Source organism: Cariama cristata, unplaced genomic scaffold (genome assembly GCF_000690535.1).
Source record: "Cariama cristata isolate BGI_N322 unplaced genomic scaffold, ASM69053v1 scaffold6619, whole genome shotgun sequence".
In the NCBI taxonomy this organism is placed as follows: Eukaryota; Metazoa; Chordata; class Aves; order Cariamiformes; family Cariamidae; genus Cariama; species Cariama cristata.
The window spans coordinates 19,047-39,817 of record NW_009636309.1 but is presented as its reverse complement, the minus strand read 5'-3'; the positions used below and the strand labels follow the sequence as shown (position 1 = coordinate 39,817).

Sequence of the window (20,771 nt, the reverse complement as noted above, 5' to 3'; positions counted from 1 at the left end):
CTGAACCCAGCGTGTAACACAGGTTCAAGCGCTTTGCTGCAGTAGATGGGGAGGGTACAACATCATTGCGGGTGGTTCAACCCACTGGAAGCTCCCCTGGTGCAGCAAATCCTCCCCACTCCCCTTCCCAGGGCTGTGTGGTTTGCGATGCCCTAGGCAAGGGCTCCCCATTTCGCTGCGGTGGCAGGCATATCTCATTGTTGGGTGCCATCCATGTGCAAAATGAACAGGATAATGCCTGCAGAACTGAAGCAGAAGGACTTCAGGGTCTCTAGGAGTGCTCACAGGGATGGCAAAGCCTCCCCTCCGACATCTGCGTGTGGCTCCCAGAGCTGCGGGCACACAGAAGAGGGCAGGGTTTGCCCATGCTTCCCAAACTGATGTACGATTCTCCTGAATCCAAGGTCTCTTCTGCAAGCGTAAGTAATCACTGGCCACTGTAGTGGAGCACAGGGTAATAAGCTGCATAATTCTTTGGTTTAATACTGCATATTGTGGTTTACCAAGGGAAGAGGCTGACAACCGTAGAGCTCTTGCCTGTGATCAATGCTAATATTTTCCTCCCCCTCTCCTTTTATTTTTCTTTAGCACCAGTACCATTCAAAAATAGATGAACTAATTGAGGAAACCGTCAAAGAAATGATAACACTCCTAGTGGCAAAGGTAACCTTCGGCTTCAGGTGAAATGATTCACTGTTAACATTGCGTTTTTAATATGTGCATTTCCATTAAAATGTGACACATTAAGATGTTGAATTGGCTTCTTGTTTCTCACAGGCAAGATCATACATCTCCCAGTCCTTTCATGGTGACTCTTTGATGATTAGGAACTGCGTGAGATGTAATACACTGCTAGCAGGATTGCCATACTGGGCCAGAAGTGGTTTTAAGGAATGGGTGTCATGTTAATGGGGTAACACCCCGTGGTCAGCATCACCCCACGGCACTGAGGGTAGCTGCAGTCAGGGGGTGGCACTGCTAAATGCTGCTGCGTAAACGTTGGGGTGGCAGGCAGAGGTGGTCACCACTCCTACACGTAAGGTTGTGTGGACAAAATAACTTGTCTTGTTCGAGATTGCCATATGGTCTTCTAAGGAATTAATTTAGAGGTGACAGTAGTGGGAAATACATTCCAAAATGTCAGGTTTAATTGTTTGGAAATTGTTTTTCATCAGAGTCGGCTTCTCTAGCTCAGCTGCCAGCATTTCCCTTGGGTTGTTGTGTAGGTCTGGTGTGCTGCGCTAACACAGAGGGGAATTGGTACGTAGGGAGAAAGATGGTGGGGTGTGTTTTCCTCTGGTTTCAAACTTTGTGAGAACAAGTCATCCCTATTATACAGTGGAGACCTTTAAACATAATCCGCCAACATATGCCAGTTTGATTCTTCTGCAAGAATACCCAGCTAGCTGCGTGCTTGACACTGCATACTGGGAGCAAGAACCACCAGCTTCCCCGTCCGGAGAGGCTGTGCTAGCTTCCCTGCGTGCTGCACCCACCCCCTGTTCCCAGCATCACCCGTGGCACCGAGGGGTGATTCCCACCCAGCGAGAGGTGGACCACGTAGCACCCAAAAGGCGATGCTCCTTTCTCCCCACTCCCCAGCGCGCTGTGACTGGGGACAGGTTACCCGTTCCTTTGGCAATGTGGAGAGCTCCACTGACTTTAGGACGTGAGGAAATGGTCTCAAGTTGCGCCAGGGGAGGTTCAGGCTGGACATTAGAAAGAACTTCTTCACTGTTAGAATTGTTAGGCATTGGAACGGGCTCCCCAGGGAGGTGGTGGAGTCACCATCCCTGGAGGTGTTCAAAAAACGTTTAGATGTGGTACTTCAAGACATGGTTTAGTGGACATGGTGGCATCATGATCTTTGAGGTCTCTTCCAACCATAATGATTCTATGACTTCTTTGAAGCCAATGCTGATTTTTACACCCTTGTTCAATTATTAAAAATAATTGCAGTATTTTTTGTCTTCATAGTTTGTCACCATTTTGGAAGGAGTCTTGGCCAAACTGTCTAGATACGATGAAGGAACTTTGTTTTCTTCTTTCCTGTCATTTACTGTAAGTACAGACTATAGTTTCCTTTCTTCTTTTTATTTTTTTTTCCTGAGTTGTAATCTCCTGCTCTCCCAGGACTAGATCAGCTACATAATAATTCTGACATTCTGTGATGTTTGAACACTGTAACCCCCACATGAATAGACAAACAACCTGTATGCAGATATACAGTACATAAACACCCAAGATGTATAGATCATTGTATTGTAGCACAGAGTAAAGCCAGCTCCAGTCATCATTCAGGTTGGTGGAGTTTATTCTGTTAAGGATGCATATGAAGATGAAAAAAATCATTGCACTGTACATGCAATTTCCCTAACTAAAGATGTTGCTTCGTTGCCGCCTTGCATGATGGGTGTGTTCGTCTCAGTCTTCTGGCCATAGCAGTGACATTCTTAAGTAGTAAAACAGAAAATGAGAGATCTAGGGAGTGCCTTTGTGTTTCTAAAAGAGAACAAGGTTGGGGAAACGCCATGAGGTTACGCAGCACAAGGTGCCTCTAATGCCACATTTCTCCCTAACATTGCAGAACCAACCCACAACTCGTCACATTATGTATTTCCTAGAAAGGTACAGGACAAGAACAATATCCGCACAAAATTGGCCTCAGTATCCAGCCAGGGTTTAGCTATCTGAACTGTATTGCAGAAAAGTGTTGTGACAGCTTCTTAGGACAAACACATAGCAGTTGATTTCCAAAGGTCTTCTGAAAATGCAAGCCAGAAAGTTTACAAGAGTGCCTCTCTGCAAGCGTGGCTTCTCTTGTCTCAACTCACAGACAGATGTGCACCCAAATGCATGGGGTTGCTTGGAAAGTTGCATGAACATTTTCACCCACCGTCCCCACTGCCTGCATGTGCAGCCTGTCCTGCACTCGCTTGTTCACAGAGCCTGGGCAGGAGGCAGAAGGCACTGCTCTGCAAACTGGGAAGGCTGTCCAAAAGCTCCTTCATGAGTTGTCTTAGCTACTTGCAGTTGTCTGTTGTTTGCTACTCTTGGTCCTTTTTGCTGAGTTTGAGGCAGTTTTATAGGAACCATTTGGAAACGGAGATGGATGTAGGAAGGCTTACCAGTGGAGGCAAGAAATTCTGCTCACAGACAGCTGTGCGCACACAGGGTCTGGCAGCTTAGCTAAACCACCACAGGGTTCAAACTAAGCATCCTGACTTTTCAGGTGTGCTGGAGGCACTTTGTTCTTCAGAGAAGGGGGGGAAGGGAGGGTGTCCCGCTCACTGCCCCGCAGTGCAACTCTTCTCCCAGGATAACCCCTGCATGATTATAGCCCCGGGGCTGTGCTCGGCCCTGCTCAGTCAGATGCGGGGGATGGCATGGGGTAGGTACCTTCCCTTCTTCCAGTGCTGCAGAGGGTTAGGAGATGCTCACGTGCCAGCAGCAGAGGATGTGGAGGCGGCAGCTTTCCAGGCATCGGAAGTACCAGCATCAGCCCGGGTAGACAGTATAATGTGCAGCCCTTCCTTCTCAGTGATTCCAAGCTGTTCCTCGGTTGATGTTGTGCTGCTCCCACCACATCCTACTGTTTACACTGCCGAGTGCTGCTCCCTTCAGTGGCTGAGCAAACCCCTGAGCCGTGCTTGGGCTCAGAGTGCCCGTGAAGAGACAGCACGTAGGTGCATGGGGTTCAAGCATCCTCACTCTGCTGCTCCTTGCACGCTTACTGACAATTAACTGCCCCAGCAGCAACAAAATGGTCTGTCCCACTCTGACAGCCCCACAGCCTTGAACCTGGTCCCATAGCTTCATTTTCCTGAGTTTCCAGCCGGGAAGAGATGTGCAACCAAATAGTTACTGTACGTAGCGTGTGCACGTCCCCCAGAAGGTGCTGAGCCGTCACCTCCAGCAAGGAGGCTGGGTGCACTGCAGAGGAGCAGGTTTGCTCCTTTTCGGGCAAGGGACATCTCTCGCTTTGGCCCGCTTGTTTGCTGGGAGCCACTGAGCAGCAGCAGCTGCAAGAAGAGGCTGAGGAACAGCCCCAACCCCTTTGGCACTGGGCTTCGACAATCTCCCTTCCCTGCAGTAGTAATGTGATTTGCTGTGTTTAGTCTTTGCAATGATAAATAGAGAAACTCTCTCTTGTTACAGCATGCTTGCACCACCTCCCACGTTTTCCCTGTCTGAACAAATACAACAAAGTGTGATGGTCCAAGCCGCTGAGCTCTAGAAAGCATTAGTCTCCCACCCCCTTCCACCGACTTCTTTCATCGCATGTTTTCCAGGCGCTCTGCAAGTGACATGTAATCGGGGGTCTTGTGACAGACAGTTTTATCACCTAGTAGGATATCCTCATTTCCAATTCTTGCCTCGAAATTCAAGATAAAATTAATGCATCTGTTGTCCTAATAAATTCTCACTAGCCACTTCTCCTTGCAGAGCACTTTGAGAGGAAAACACCCTTCTAAATTTGGCCAGACTCTTTTATTTTTTTTTTTCTGTTTGTTGCTACATTTAAGTGCATCTCGGCAGCAGCAGCCCAGGCCCTGGCTGGGCGTCTGCATGTGCAGATCCACTGAGTCACAGGAATGACAGCTGCTAAAATTCCCTTTAATCTGGATGACCTCTGTAGGCGGAGAATTACACCTACAGTAATTAAAGCTAAAGACTGCATATTACCGGAGGGAGACAGAAGTAAAAGATCTTATTTTTGTTCTACGCAAAATTTGTATGGTAAACTGAGATGTTTCATGGCAAAGTCACATACTTTGTGAAAAATGGCAGCCTAGCAAAAATCACACAACATCCGGCAGTTTGGAAATTTCACTAAATGTAGCCAAATCTGAGTTTAAAGAAAAACAAGTAATTATTCTGATTAAAGAGGAGTGGGCAGGAGAAGAAGCTCAGGGTTTTTTTTTTTTGGGGGGGGAGTTGCAGGAAGCCAGCTGAGTTATTCTTGTCGCCGCTTGGCTTTGGAGAAGAAGGTAGTTTGAGACAGTGGCGCTAAGCTGGACCTAAGACTGCTAAACCCACGCTCAGATTGCAGCTTTCCTGGGCTGTCACTGCATTACTTTGTGCCCTGTGTGATATTTGAAGATACAGGTGCACAGCGCAGGGCAGCCCTGAGCACGGACCTCGGCTTGAATTCTGCAGGCTGTCGAACCGCATCGTTTCTAAGCTTTGCTCCTGGTTGTTTAGCTTTGCTGCTCAGCAAAAGAGCTCGCTTGGAGCTAGCTTGGGCTGCTCCACGCCGGTGTGGGTATGCGGTGACTGCCTGCTCCTCCGGAGCTGCAGCCGTTGGCCAGGCTCCAGCTGCCTTCACGCACGGAGGCTGGGACTCCTCCGCTCCCCTTGGGCAGGAGCAAGGGATAACGCTTCGCTACCTCCCAAGAAAGTTGTGAGGATAAATGCAGTGAAAAGGCAAGGTGTCCAGACAGCCGGCAGGATACCCAGAGGAGAGACAAGCATTTGCTCTTCACTGGGAGTGAGGGCTTGGCACTGATTTTGCTGTCTCTTTCATAAACTCATCTGCTGGGACGTGCCCCGTCCCTTTCCAGCCCCTCCGACAGCCAGACCCCGGGTCGCATTGTGGTGGCAGGCGCTCGGTGCCCTCCTCCTGCCTTTCCCTCTGTTCTTGCCCCCCGGCTCGGCAGCCCAGGCGCTGCCAATACTTGCAGCGTTCACCTCGGCAATTACCACCAGTCTGGTCTTTTGTATCGCCTCATTGTGCTTAATTATGCACCCCCCACACACACCATATGAGTGCTTCCACCCACTCTCACATTCTGTCTCACACATACATTCATTCTCTCATTCGGGACACATAATTTATTCATCCCAAGATGCAACTGTGTGCGTGTTATATTTAGGCTGTTTTAATGGTAGCTTTAGAAATATTTAAAAGCAGGTGAGCTTTTACACCCAAACAAAGATGGCCGGCAACGCTTACCCTAATTAAAAGCAGAAGCGTTGTGGAAAATCCCAGCCGTACTCTTTCTAGACATGGCGCCTTATGCTACAGTGGGAAAAAGGTCTCTCTGGCCAGCTGGGCACTGCTCAGTTGGAAAAGTTGGCCCTGACATTGGGGGACCGCCCCGCCTCCCGTGCCAGGCAATGTGCACCCTGTTGCCTGGCAAACCAGAGACAAAGTAAATTTGGGGTCTTGCAGCCCCCGCTGGCTTGTGAGGACACCACAGAGTGCAGCGTCCACCCTCTGATACCCTCCCTTAAATAACATCTTTTAAAATGGGGGAAAAATCACAGGAAACTATGGGGCACTTCTCTGTTGCATGGCATTGAGCACGCTGCCCTAACATGGTCTGCGAGCTCCTGCCAGCCTCAGAGCCAGCAAAAAGGGGGAAAATAATGTCCAAGGCTGCAGCTTGCAAAGCTGGGGGAAGCACGCTGCAAGCAGGACTATGGGCAGGGGACAAAATTCAGGTCCTTCGGGTGCTTTCTTGTGGCCGCCTTGGTGCAGGTGCCTGCCAGCCTCTCCATGCCATCGTGGCCCCGCTGCCCGGGGAGCTCCCGCAGTCCCTGGGATGCAGTTCCTGGCAGGAGAGACGCACGCTGCCTTTGGAGACACGTGGCATCGGGCGGAGAGCGAGGCCTCTGAAGAAAATAACCATGTCTACTTACGAACCCCATCTTCCCCCGCTCGCTGAAGTAGAGGGAGAAGCACAACTCCCACACTATCATCTGTTGCTATTAGAGCTTTAGCAGCAGCAAAGTTACCTCTCAAAAAAAACAACAACAAAAATACCGCCCTTGCCTATTCTTTTAGACAGGAAATGTAGTTTTTATCACCCTTTTTCCCCCCACTCAGCATCATGTTGTCCCAGGTCTTGGCTGAAGAAGGTCTTACAAGTGTTTAAAGAAAAAGCAAAGACCTGAAAACGTACTGATGGTGTAAACTCTCTTCTTGTTCCTTTTACAGGTGAAGGCTGCTTCCAAATACGTGGATGTACCCGTAAGCACAATTTAAACAACTTCTGTCATAGTAATTTGCATCGTGCTTTGGTTTATGGCATGTGTAGCAACCCACGTTATGCATTAACAGCCAAGATTGAACCATGGGCCTTCACACTTCTAACATTTGAACTGGAAAGAATATCTCTATGACATTAATAATGAGCAGTTACCCTCTTATGGAGACCTATAAGGCTGTTTAGGCAATAATTTGCAGATGGTGTCAAAAAGGTACCATATTTATGCAATTGGCTTGAATCACATTTGAAAAAAAATGGGAGCAGTGCATTCTGTTAATTCTTCATTTGGACTTGTACAAATACAGTATAATTTCCAAACAAAAAGGTCCAGACATGTTAGAACTGAGCCAACACACATCTAACACATTAGCTAATCTATTTTATTTTTGTTCTTCTAATTGTTGGTTTATTTTACTCTTTTGGAAAATGACTTTTTTATTACTTTGGGGAAATGGTGATGAGCTAGCAACATGTGTTTGGGAAATTGTTAATGAAAATAATTTTTTCCATTTTTCTGTAATTGGTATAGGAAAACTGTACATCGTCTCCTCTAATTAGACCTTGATTCATAAGGAGAAGAGCCCTTAACGTTCTTAGACAGAGCACTTAACTTGCCAGAAATTTACATTTAAATTGAGTTGAAGTGTAATACATGGATATTGGCTGGAATAAGGGGTTACTGTAACATTTACAGGCAGAAAGATCCTGAGCAATTACAAATGAAAGAAGAGTAGATCTTAATGTACCACACCAGTTCCTGCATCCAGTTAGACTGGACAGTGTAAATCAAGAATAACTCAGTTGAGTTTGATGACCTGTATGTTTAATGTATATATGTACATTTAATGTGGATGCGGTTGCTCTACATGCTCTCACATGACAACGTGATAAATTTATCAGACATCTTGGACTGCGTCATCTGCATTCGGTGTTTCCATCCCTTTAGCCCAAGATAAACCTTGCCTATCAAGTTACGGTATCTTGAACCCAGCATGGAAAAGACAAACTGTTGAACAGTAAGAGTTTGGTTTAAAATAACCCAATGCAGAGATTGCCATCCTGTTGTCTTGGAGTAATAGAAACAAGAGCATTAAGAAGAGAGACTCAGAATTCATTTCTAGCCCTAAAAATGTGGAGATCCTTCAGTTGAAATTCTTAGTTGTTTGAGCGCATCTTAAATATTTAGTCATCAGGAATTTGGGCATAGAACAGTTACTTTAAGTAAATCCCAGGGCAAAGTGTGGCCTTCTCTGAGGCCTCTTTATTCCTGGAAAGTAAAGCATCTCCAGGGAAGTGGTCTCAGTAAAATGCTATATAACTCTTCCAAGCTTTTCCAAAAGCATTGTACCTGGGACACCCTTGGGACGTCCGCAGCAGGAGGAGCAGGGTCTGCTCCCATCCTCGGAGCCACTCAGGCCCTCTGTTCTTTGTGTGAAATACAGCAGAAATCATTCATCTGGGTTATTTTTTGGTTGTTTCCCCACCTCTCCCTGGAAATGAAGCCACGTTACAACAGCTTCCTTAACAGCCTCAACATTTTTAATGAAGGCAACCACCAGCCCCGCACAGGTCGCAGACCTTTGCAAGAGGCCACCCCATGGTCCGTGGGCCACTGCCTTTCCAGGGGAAGGAGAAGATAAAACCTGTTTGACTAGAAGACAGAGGGAAAATCATGGTGTTGAACAGGAAACCGTTGGTCAAATCTAATTCTGCAAACACGGTTGCAATTGTCTGGGTACAAACCAATCCGTTTAATGCCACCTTGAAATGGGCACGATCAGCGTACTGAAAATTGCTTGAAAGTGTAACACTTGACTACTGCCACATTTGTGTTGTCCTCATTGTTTTTCAAATTAATACCTTGTCATTGTTGCAGTAGGTGTTAAGAAATGTTACTGGCTTCCCGAGGGCCAAGCACTGGCCCTTTGCTTGATAATTGTTCTCTTTGTATTAAAAAACTCCTTTCCTACTGCTTTCCAAACTGTCCTCATTTTCACCCTGGAAATTACACAGATGTGTTAACTAACTTCAATTTACAGCGGCTGACAATCGTATCTTGCAGAGAAACGATACTCTGTGATCTGAGGTAAATCACAGTAATGGAAACTAATGACACTAGTTATTAACAAACTTACAATGTGCCATGGAAATTTAAGATTTTGTGGCAGTTCTTGTAATGACTCGTGTTACAGTATTTTAATGGGTTTCCTTTGAGGTAAGTTTGATTGCGATATACCAGGCAATGTGAACTCAAACAGGATTTTTTTTTTTAAAGTATTTTCCCATCCACCTGCTTCAGGTTCCATTTTCTTTAAAGAAATGCTGTTATCTCCAAAATCTTGCACACTTGTAGGTTACTCTTTAAAATCAGTTAAATTCTACAGAGAACTGTAGAGACGTGACAGCACAGGCAGGCTTCCTGCAGTTTAGCAGTGGCTTAAACATTCATGTAGACATACATTACCTGAGTTACCATTTACCCAATTTACTCTTAAGAGCAGCACTAAATGTGAGCTAAAGTCAGGGGTCTAAACACAAAAAGAAAGGTGATTTTGGGATGCCTTCTGCAATGCCAGCTGCTTACTGCAGGCATCCTCACACCGCAGAAGAAGAACCAGCTCTGGCTGTTAGCTTGCTACGTTCAGAAAACAGGGAGCTTGCATAGAGAAGATGACTCAAGAATACAACAAATCCCCAGCCCAGCTTGATGGTTCATTCATTAGGTCAACAGCACCAAAAGTAGCAAGGCAACTTCCTGGCATCAGTACGTCGAGGAAGAGCTTTATTACTCTGACAGGCTTCACTCTAGGCAAAAGGAGAGAAAGAGCAAGTGTCTTTGCATGACCTTGTGATGCACACAGTATTTTGCTGGGCACGGGGCACAAAGCAGCGGGACTTGGTGTCCATCAGGTAAGGAAAGGGCGAACTGGAGGAGGGCAGCAGGAGATGGAAGAGAAGGAAAAGCAGCGACGAGGCTACACAGAGGACTTGCCCCCTGCGCCGCTATTCATGGTTTTCTCTCTCTCTCTCTCTCTCTCTCTCTTTTTTTTTTCTTCTCTCCTCCATGCAGAAGCCAGGGATGGATGTTGCTGATGCCTATGTGACATTTGTCCGCCACTCTCAGGATGTCCTGCGTGATAAGGTCAATGAGGAGATGTATATAGAAAGGTTATTTGATGTAAGTAAATGCCTTCTCCTCCTTGGACACCAAGCAGGAGAGACCCAAAATGTGACAAAATAAGACAGGAGGATAAGTCACATTTTGAGAAAATTTATTGGTTATAGCTTTAAAAAATAAATAAATCTTTCCTTTCTTTCTGACTAAGGCTCGTATCTGCTCTCTGCCTGCTTTAAATCTCTAGTCTACTGTGTCTTGGTCTGTCTGTGCGTGGATTTTAAGGGAACAGCATCTTCTAAGAGAGCCCTTTACTATGTTTAAGCTTGTGGAAAAACTCTCTGTAACAGAACATCTTGGTCATTGTTCTCACTGTTAAAATTTGAGCTGGGTTTTTGGCACATGCGTTTGCTAAGGGCCATCTCTTCTGCACATTTTGCAGTGTGTTTCATTGACAGGCACTCCAAAACTGACAGCAAATTAAGTGTACTAAATTTTAATTTTATAAGCTAACCAAACCAGAGCTGATTAGGAATGGACTTACGTCTTTCAGGAGGACCATGTCGTGGTGTCTGACACCAAAGGTAAAGTTGAGACATGGTCTCCTTGGTGAAGATGGCGTGGTAGGAACTGACCCAGATGTTCAGAGCTATTTTTCTGTTGCACAAGATAAATTCATTGGACTGTAAGAGAACAGTGACCTGTGATGCCCATTTGTTTTGGATTTGGATGCATGTTAACTGGTATCTCTGTTTCTGTTGCTCTTGTTGCGTTACAGCCTTTCTGTCCTCGTAGCTGTTCTATAGCGAAGGTTTTCTGTTGACAGCCAGCCTGTAGCATTAGTGTTTCAGTCTCCTTTAGGGTATTTGTCCATATATCAATTTCTGTTTGAAGCAGCTTCTGTTCCTACTTTCCTTCCTCTCATCTTTCAGCAGTGCCATTTCTCAGTCTCCCAGCTCTGGAACTGTAACAACCTTCCTCGCTTTCTTTACTTGCTCATTTGCTTCCTCGGTGTGCAGGGAAAGCTGCTTTTTTTCCCAATCAACCTCCTCCTTCACTCGATACCTCTCTTTCTGCGCATTACCTGTCCCTTAGAAACCTCTTCCTCCTTTACAATTCCCACTCTTTCTTTCCCCCGTACCTTATCGGATTAAAATGGAACTTATCTCTCATGTCAAATGTTTTATCACATTATATCAAGTGGCATGAATTAGAGTCAAATAATCTTACTGTGTACATCTACTAGCATGACCCATATCCACTGAGAATGCCTCATTCATGCACGGAGCACATCAGTGCCTCCTCCGGGCGCCGTGCGTGCTCGCTCCGGGGAGAGTTTGCAGCGCAGAGCACCAGACGCAAATCACCCATCAAGCAGGCACGGGGAGAAAAAACAAAACATAAAACAAAAGACTGTCGCTTCCATCTGCAGCGGGCCTGCGAGTGCATTGCTCGTTTGTGTTGAAATTTATTCCATGAGCAGTTAAATTTCCAGAGCTCATCTGGACTGTTCTTTTCAATGCCCACACTGTCTTTTCCCTCATCCTTTCCCTATGATTCACAGTTGGTGTGTTTGTACCCTTTGGGCCTTTATTTCCAATTTTCAAAAGGCTGTAATTAGCACAAATATTGATTTCAGTTTGATCCACTCGTACTTAGTTTTACCAAACCATATTTTAAACAAATTAACAGTTGACATGAAAAAAAAAAAAGAGCAGCTACCTTGGTGGAAAGCAAAAAGTGCAAAACCTTTCTTTCCCCCCCTGCTTCCCTCAAGTCCCCCTGGTCCATGCAGGATAAAATAATCAATAGGGTTTTTACACTGCTCTGCCTGTTTTGACCCACGTTGGCTGCAGGCGGGAGCCACAGCGTGTGGGAGCTCTTCCCGTTCCCATTCCCATTCCTGTTCCCTGCTCCATCAGGGCGGCGTTGGGACCTGATGCTGCTGGCATCTTCGCACGTTGTCTTGTGTACGTGAGTGTGCGCCCGTGAGCGGGGCGAGCTGCGGGGCCCTTGGTTCGCAAGGCGGGAGGGGGATGCGCCGAGCCCTAGCCACCCAAAAACTGGAATTATGTTTTGAGCAGTCGTGTATCGTCTCTGCCAGGTTGCAGCTGAAGGAGCTGGTTTCTCCTGAGGTCAGCTCTCAGCATAGCTGAGGTGCTGCTGGTGGGTCAGTAGCAGCAAGGTTTATGAGTATGTGGGGGTCACCTGGGCCCAGACCCCATTTAAATTGGTGCTGTGTTCACCTACGTTTCGGTAAGGACAGGAGTGAAAGCTTCACTCCATTGTCCGGAGCTCAGCCACGGCCCTGCAGCCCTTTGCCTCCCTCACCTAACGCAGCCAAGCAGCATGGCCATGGGGTCTTTAAGCTCCTTTGGTCTCTGCACTGACGGTTGTATTTTCCAAGGACATTTTAGGTGCTAGCTACCTTTTTAATAAGAAAGAGAAGAGGAATAATCAAAATTGGTATTTATGATGCTGCATTAGACTTGGACCTGATTTTGTTCTCGCTTCCCCCAGTGTGGCAGAGGAGCAATCCTCTTAGCTGCAGAGTTTCTCCAGGCAATGAGATTATTAACACTTTCGAGGCTGGTTCCTCTGCTGGCTTAGTGCAGCCATGCTGCCTTACCCCAACCAAAAGCTTAGTCCAGTTTTAGGGTGTTATGCGGTAATGCGTGCAGCAGTGGCAGGTAAACAGCTGAGATCTGCCTGCAGGCATGTTCTCTGCTCTCAGTGGGATCGCGTTAGAGACACTCGCAATATAGGGCTAAATCTCCTTTCTGTGCAGTCGTCAGTAGTGCAAGAGCAGAGGTGCACAGTGCACGGTTGCCTATCACACGTTCGGTGGGATTTGCAGCTCCTGGGATATTCCTAATTCCCACATTTCTCCACAGTCCTGCCCAGCGTTTTTATTCATTTCTCCTTTGTTTGCTCCCAGGAGCAGAGGCTGGAGGGTGCATTAGGCCATCTTACAACAGAAGCGGGGTTAATATGTCCTTTTTTGGCATTTGCCGTGATTTCTTAGCTCAGAAGCCATCTCTCTTCCCCTGCATGGCGTGCCCTGCTCACACCTGCAGAACAGGGCTGTGCTTTTTGGGAGATGCTGGTGTTTGCAGAAGATTGTTGTAATATTTCTGTGTGGTCTGCGTGTTACTCCTCTTAGTTCTGCAAATTAGTCAGTTTTGTTGGTTCCCCCCCCCTCCCCCCCGAAATGGAGTCATCTTAATTTTAAAAATCTGTCTTCTTGGGATCAATGAACGAACAGATTGATCGTGGAGTTCTGCTGGTAATCAAAACCTAACTAGCTTTTTGGCAGTGCTGTTTACTGCAGAGTAACATGACTTATTTACTTGGCCTGGCTCACTAATTTGATAACATTTAAAGCTAAAACACTGTAATAAGGCCCATTGGTAGAGAGCAGTGGTAACAGAAGAGTTTCAGAATAGCATCGTAGCATCCGTTCCTTGCGTTCCTGTGCATGGCTGGGTGCTTTGGGATTTAAACTGCTGTGGTACTTTGCATGCAACACAGGATTGCAAACTCCATGTAGTGCCTGATAGAAAGTAAAATTTTGTCACTTTTTCCCCAGAAAGGGGGGAGAGTTGACATGCAGAATGTGACTGTTTAGAGGAACAATGAGGCAGAGGCAGGCGGGTGTATCTTAAACATGGGAAAATATCTTCAGAGTGGTCTTGAGTCTTCAGCCTAATCCTGCAAAATTCAGGTACCTTTGGCTCGGGACACTCAGAATTTCCTAGGATCAGAGTTTATACATCCGTAATTTTGTCTGAAAGCAGTGGGAGTTTTACTTGTAAGGGTTGTGCCCTTTGGTGGAAGTTATTTATACATGTGTGTACGTGTGTGTATCTTTACACTCACCCTTAGAGCCTCACAGTATAGGTTTCAACCCATCAGAACATATGTAATCCGGGAAGTCTATGACTGACTAGTAGATAGTGTGAATGCCAGCCTTTCTTCCTCATAAATTGGTAAACACTAATGTAAAACATAGCGAGAATTTTTCCTCCCCAGCCGCGGGCGAGTAGCATGTACACAAAAGGCTACTGAACGTCGAGTGAGCTCCCTGAGATCCTGCGAATTCCAGCATCCTGATGCAGTCTCTAAATAGCGCAGATGGCATTTTTCTCTCTGATGATTAATTCAATATCTTACCGAAAAAAACAAAAACATGCTTTTGATATGAGAGATCAAAACACCAAGAGAAGCTCCTAAGATTGCAAGGACCTAAAAAAAATTAATTTATTTTTTTCCTCCTTGTACTTCTTGAAGACACCAGCCTGAGTAGAAGATAAGGATTAAAACAGATGTGCTTAGTGCTAGTTCATCTGCTTAAATCTAGCAGTCTTTGAGATCAGTGATTAAAAAGCCATCTCTAACTTTGATGAAATCCACTGCAATGGTAATACTGTGTCTCTGATCGCTTTCTTATGGGCCTCATGTCTGCCTAAACCGGACATAGAAAACATTTCACTGGAGATGATACATGGATTATATGGGTCAATTATACACTTAATCTGCCTTCTGAGGATTAAATGTGCATAGATTGACCCTGCGTATTTGGCTTGTCCTTGGCAGTTATCAGATCAGGAAGGTTGCCTTTACCAAAAAGTCTGGTAAGAACTTAATCACGCAGTGATACAGCCCGCTGAGGCGATGGTAGTCACGGTGCTTTTTGCAGAAGGCAGTTTTACCACTTCACTGTCACTGTGTATGTTCGGCTTCCTCGAAGGTCTGTGTCACAGCCGGGATACCAGACGGAGTATTTTCTCCTGAAACGAGAAAGCAAGCCCATTCGTCTCTGCAAGACGGAGGCGGGTTTGTTTTTTTTGGTCTTGATGGCAGGGTGGGATGGATGGGGTCTGGGCAGGCGTAGCGGGGGTCGTTGGGAGAGACCGGGGGTTTGTTCTGCCCTTTGCCAGCCTCAGTGCAGAAGGACAGTCACTCCAGGTCCTCTCCCAGCAGCAAAGGAGAAGCCATGGCCCAACTGTTAGAGGAGCCAGCGTCTCCCTCCCACCGCCTTTGGGGAGGCACAAGCCCTTGGCTGGGGCTCTAGCACCAGGTCCTGTCCCTCAGACTTCGCTCAGTTGGGTTTTTAGGAAGCCCCAGCGCTATCCCAAGGCTGATGTTGCAGCTGGTGGATTTTCGTGTCCTTTCCCCAGCTCAGCAGGAGTGCCAGGCCTGAGGACATAGCTCCGGACTGTCCTCGTGTTTCCAAAGGTGGCTGCCCTGGCTGGTCACTGACTTCTGAATATCAGAGATATTGAGTAAGAAGGATGCAGGGCACTGTGCGAGTCTCAGACTTCAGCAACATCCCTATACACATTTCCAGGAACCTGACGGAGGACTTCTCACTGGTTTACTGGAGGATCCACAGCATATGTTTCAGTACCTACTGATGTGGAACCTGATATCACACCTGAGTATATGGAAAAGTTACAAAACACAGATTGACAGCTAGATCAGTTAATTCAGCAAGTCCTCTGCAGACACTTAAGCATTGGCTTATTCTTAAAATCAAAGCTTTTGCCTTCAGCGGGGTTACCCACTTGAATTTTGGCAGCTCCTTCAAGGCGTGCTTGCAGGATCATGGCATTTCTTGCTAGAGACTAAACCTTGCACAGCACAATCAAATGCCAAAAGAGAGCCTTTCTCACCCTCCCTTCTCCTTCCCCTCCTCAAACCTAAGAGCCTGGTCGTGAGTCAGTGGAGCTACTCACTGTGAGTTAGAATTACTCACAGGAGGACGGGTTGCAGGATCAGGGGAAGAACGGATATCAGACTGTGCGCCGGGCTCCCATCTAATATCTGCTTGCAGCCGCACTCACCGCTTTCTTTTAGACAGACAACAACCTGTTTCCCTCCTACGCAGCTAGACTGCTCATTAGGGCACTAACTCTCTCCCACTCCCATCCTGATATGGCCTCCACTGAGCTATTTCTTCTGCGTTGTTTTTTGCTTTTTTTTTTTCCCCCCCTCTCCTCCCCTTCCCGAGTGAGTTGTGAAATGAAGACAATTAGGCAGATTGATCTCAAGGAAGTGCAGCTTGCTTTTTTTTCTCCCCGTGCATCTTTGGAGGAGCCGGAGCAGCGCAGCTTTCGCTGCAGAGGCTGCCGCAAGCCTGGGCTGACTCGGCAGGACTCGGACCAAGAGTCAGTCCCACTGCAGGGACCTTTGCTGGGAAAAAAAAATAAAATTGTGATGGCAATTGTCCATCTGTCTTCTAGGAGGGGACAGATTCTCTTCGTCCTGACCAGGCACAGCGTGCACCGTCCTTCTGCAGCCTCTTTTTCTTCCCACGTGCCCTCTCGGAGCCACACGGGAGCGAGGAGAGGAGCTTAGCGTGGACACCGCTCCTCGGCACCAACCCTCGTCCTTTTATACTCCCATACGTGAGCTTCACACGGCAGCAAGGGTGCACTCGCGCGTGACCTCCTGCCTCTCCTGCAGTCCCCTTAGCAAGGCTTCTTTCCTGAAGCGCTCATTTAAGTAGGCTCCATTTAATTTATTTTAGGGAGAGTCTTAATAAAATAAGTCCTAGATCTGTCACTGGATTTTACATGCTCGTAAGGGTGTTTTTTTTTTTCCCTCCTAAATGTCTTTATCAGAACAGCTTTTTGTGTTCCAGTAGACATTTGGTTGAAGACAGTTAATTTGATTTCTTTTCCAGAGGAGATTTTCCATTAATCATTCTAAGAAGGCAGACTGATTGCTCTGTTACGTTAAGGTCAGCATAGGCTTGCTAACATCATCCGCACAGTGCTTTTGCGCGTTGGAGGTTTTTGTTTTAGGGCTGGCACTGAGTGTAAGATCATTTATTTCCTGGTAGACGTGAGTAGCCAAGGTAGGTTTGGGGGCAGAGGTGCCATCGTGCTGTATTGCAGGCAGCAAGGCATCCTAAATCCAGAAAGAGCCCTTTCCCGAGCAGCCTCTCTGCTCCCTGACCGGGAGCTGTCTGTGCACATTTGTAACTGCGTACGAGTTACATGGTACGCTCTGAGCTGAAGCTGCCTTCCAGCTTCGTTTAAGAGGCCTTAGCTAATTGGAGCTCCAGTCTTGTGGGTCGCCAGGAAGGAGAGCCTGAAGGTGCTGGCATTCCCCGTGAGCCCCAACCCACGCGGGTGCCGGCTGAGTCTGGGGGTGTGAGGAGCGTGGGAAGGGCCGGGACATCCCGGTGCACGCAGATGTGCAGGGCTGAGCCCCCCATCCCACCAGGGCATGGCTGCCGTGGGGCCAAGCCCCCCGCTGCCAGCAGGTTTGCTCCCTCCCTCCGGGCTGTGCAAAGGGCTTTTGCCCAAAGAAACTCACGGTGCACACAGGGGTGAGCCAACGGCCCCTGCGCGGACAATGACAAATTGTCTGATTTCCAGCAGCGCCTTCAATCCCTCTTTTCCTTTCCTCCCCCTGCAATCCAGCCCCACACAATCGCTGCCGTTGCCCGCGCCAGCCAGCGGTGCATGTGAGATTAGCCGTCCCAGGTCACTTCGTTTCTCTTGATCTGCGGCTCTTTCCTTTCCCGGTGCTCCTTTAAATCTCGCCCTGGATGTATGATATCAGCATTCAAAAATGCTTAGCAGGACTGGGGCAGGGAGTGCGTTGTCTCTGGTGTGTAACCCCAGGAACGATACCAGGAGAGCTGCTCCCTCCCACGCTCAGGACCGAGATACTCAGGCAGCCTCTAGCTACTTTTTTGGAATTTGCAGGCTATAAAAGAGCCAGCTAAAGTTTATCAAGTCCCGCTTCGTGACAGCTTTCAATTCAATCCAATAACAAGTATAATTGAAGTATTCCAAAGCATGCATTACTGTATTGCATCTTATCGAGCAACTTTGCATCCAGTTATACCATCACTGCCTTGTGCTAACAGGGGCCTGGAATCGGGACAGAAAAATAGCAGCACATTGTGTGGATATTGTGTTTTACTAAGCTGCTTTATATAGAAACTCAGATTTTAACATGTCAACTTCATTTCTTTTTTGAAAAATGGAAACAAGCAGAGAATATTTTATAGGTTAAAAAAAGTATTTGAGAAAAAGCACCCATACAGAAGTGGTTGTGTGTGTGTGTGTGTGTGTGCGCCTTTATATTTTTTTATGCAAAAGCTCTTTCATTTAGGAAAACCAAGGTCTGCAAAATCCTGCAAAGCAGCAGGGTTTTTTTGGGTTTTATTTGACAGTTGCCAGCAAGCGCTGTGCACTTTGCTGAGCTGTATCTAGGGAAGGGAGAGAGGGTCCAGCACCCAGAGCCAACCTGACGGTACCCAGGGCCCCGTTAAGAGCTCAGTCCCCTGCATGCAGGTTCATGGGATGCTGCATGCCAGCACAACCTGTAAAGGCAGGGCCTTCCAGCTCAGGGGTGCACGTAGCCGGGACAGGCTTTACCTATTATCTGAAAGGCAGCATTTTCTGCAAATGTATAGTGCGGTGCCCGAGGATTGGGGCTGTCCTGTCCCAGAGAGGAAAGGAGGCACCCACGGAGGCTCTCGGCCTGCAAACCTACAGGTTTAAGCATGAAGTGTCCCTGGTTTGAGGACACTGTGGATGAGAGAGAAGTTAGAGGTGCTGCCAGGACCAGTGCCAGCGGGCTTCCTTCCTGGCTCACCGTGAGCATCGGCTATCACATCACCCCCTGCACCCTGCCTTAGATAAATAGCTGTTTCCATGCAGGTCTCCCTTGTGGTTTTCTCTGCCTGCCACCCTCCATCCAGCCCTGACCAGCACGCTGCTCGAGGGGCTTGCCCTCCCTAGAGCAAAGGGAGCAGCACATGGCTGGGCTTTATTCAGAGATGGTCAGCGCGCAGGCTGGCGTAGGGGTTTGCTGTGAGCAAACCCCAGTGTGCTGGGACCAGGGCATCCCCAGCTGTAGGAGGAGGTGAGCCAACAGTAGCTCCAGTAGCTCTTTCAATGAGATCCTCCCCAGGGGAGAAAGCTCAGGGAGTCACTGACATGTCCTGCCTGTGGCCCATCACCTCTGCCAGGGATGTGAGTATGTGGCCCTTGCCTAGGCAGAGACTTTGGCACTGGCTAGCAGTGTAGACCACCTTGATGTACAGCTTGGGAACACCTGAATGAGTATAAGACACCATACCCCCAGCAGCAGAGTTGTTCCTCCTCCGGTGAAGGAGCAGTACCCTCTGCAGGTCCCTTTCTGGCTGTATACCTGACGTGGAAAACCTTTGCTTGCATGATGAGAGCGCATGGATTGCCTGCAAAGCCACCGAGGGTTGGAGTAAACAAACCTGCGCCCACCATGGCGTGTGGAGTTGCAGCTGCACAAAACACGAGTAGGCGTTAACTGATTTTGTGCAGCACTGAAAGCCGGGAGAGTTAGAGAGATGATCTTCTTGGTGATGTTTGGTTGCTGGGGACCTTGGCCCCACTGGCACAAAAGATGTTGATCCTCCTTGTCCTTTCTGAAAAGTAATAAAATGATTTGGGGTTAAGAGCGGAGAGAAATTTGCAGCGAGGAACGCGCAGAATGAGTTGTGGTCCTTTGGCGAGCGGGGAATTTGTGCAATCCCACCAGCATGGGCAGAAAAGGAGTCCCGTGCCTCCCTCCCATTAACACCCTCCTGCCGAGCCCCGTCGGGTCCAACTTCAAACCAATTAAGGGTGAAACGCCAGCCTGAGCGCACCCCGTTGCTGAGATCCCCAAACAGTGGGTGATCTCAGGTACCATATGTACTGCAAAAAGCGTGCGGCACTTCAATGCGCCTCGGTCTGCGTTTCAGCTTTCATTCTGAATTCTCTTCCCTGTTCGAAGGCAGAGCTCTTATGCGATTCAAAGTATTTTTGTGGTTTATTTTTGGGAAGAGAAGCGGGGGGGGGGAACATAATGCAATTCGGTGATGCCATTTGCATCCTAGACAGATGATGAGTTGCTCTGGCTAGCGGCTTAACCCCATTAGGCAACGCTGGGACCGTGACTTTATTAAATAATAGTACAAATTATTTTAATATTGAGCCCCTTTGACTTTGTAACTTCCTCATATAGCTACGTTGTCAATGTGAATAAAATTTCATAGTTAAGGAATATAAAACAGAGTAAAAGGCATCCAGAAATCAGAGCAGTGGGGTGGATGTTGAAGAATACGCTGTGTGTACTTGCAGTGATAGCATTATAGCGATATAAAAAATCCCAGGAAAAAACAGTGCAGCCGTTTATTTCAGTAATAGCACAGTGTGAGTGTGACCTGGGAGACTCCAGACAGATTCATGAGGCTTTAATAGAATATAGTCATAAATTTTACTAAAAAAAAAAAAGACCCTGGGTTTCAGGGGGGTTTATTAAATTGTTAGCGCTTTACTAGATCTCTAGAATTTAATGTAGAGTTTAATAGGGAGGTTTAATTCAGAAAATGAGGGTCATGTTGCCTCTTGTAAGGACCGCTTGCCCAGGCATAGGCAGAGCCCTGCCGAGCACGGCTGGTGGAGGATTTGCTCGTACGGGCGAGGTGCAAGCGCAGAGTCCGGAGTTTGACAAAGAGTTCACGTATCCCAAATAGTTCCAATTTGTGTGCTCCGTTTCTGAACATACCAAGGCGAAGACCCTGCAGAGAAGTTAAATTAGCACACTGCAATCTGTTACTCAAACTTAGATTTATTTTCTGAAAAAGAAGATACTTTCCAAAGTGTGTGAATTGG

The 20,771-nt window shown here is 47.3% G+C and overlaps 1 protein-coding gene across 1 annotated transcript in view; it reads left to right on the top strand.

Moving 5' to 3' along the window:
* Window positions 1-20,771, top strand: part of CADPS (Ca++-dependent secretion activator) — a 145,466-nt gene that overhangs the window by 112,748 nt on the left and 11,947 nt on the right. Inside the window, exons 23-26 of the mRNA XM_009707883.1 lie at window positions 589-663; window positions 1,978-2,061; window positions 6,944-6,976; window positions 10,066-10,173. Coding sequence (XP_009706185.1) covers window positions 589-663; window positions 1,978-2,061; window positions 6,944-6,976; window positions 10,066-10,173 — 300 coding nt within the window. The remainder of the gene's footprint in view (window positions 1-588; window positions 664-1,977; window positions 2,062-6,943; window positions 6,977-10,065; window positions 10,174-20,771) is intronic.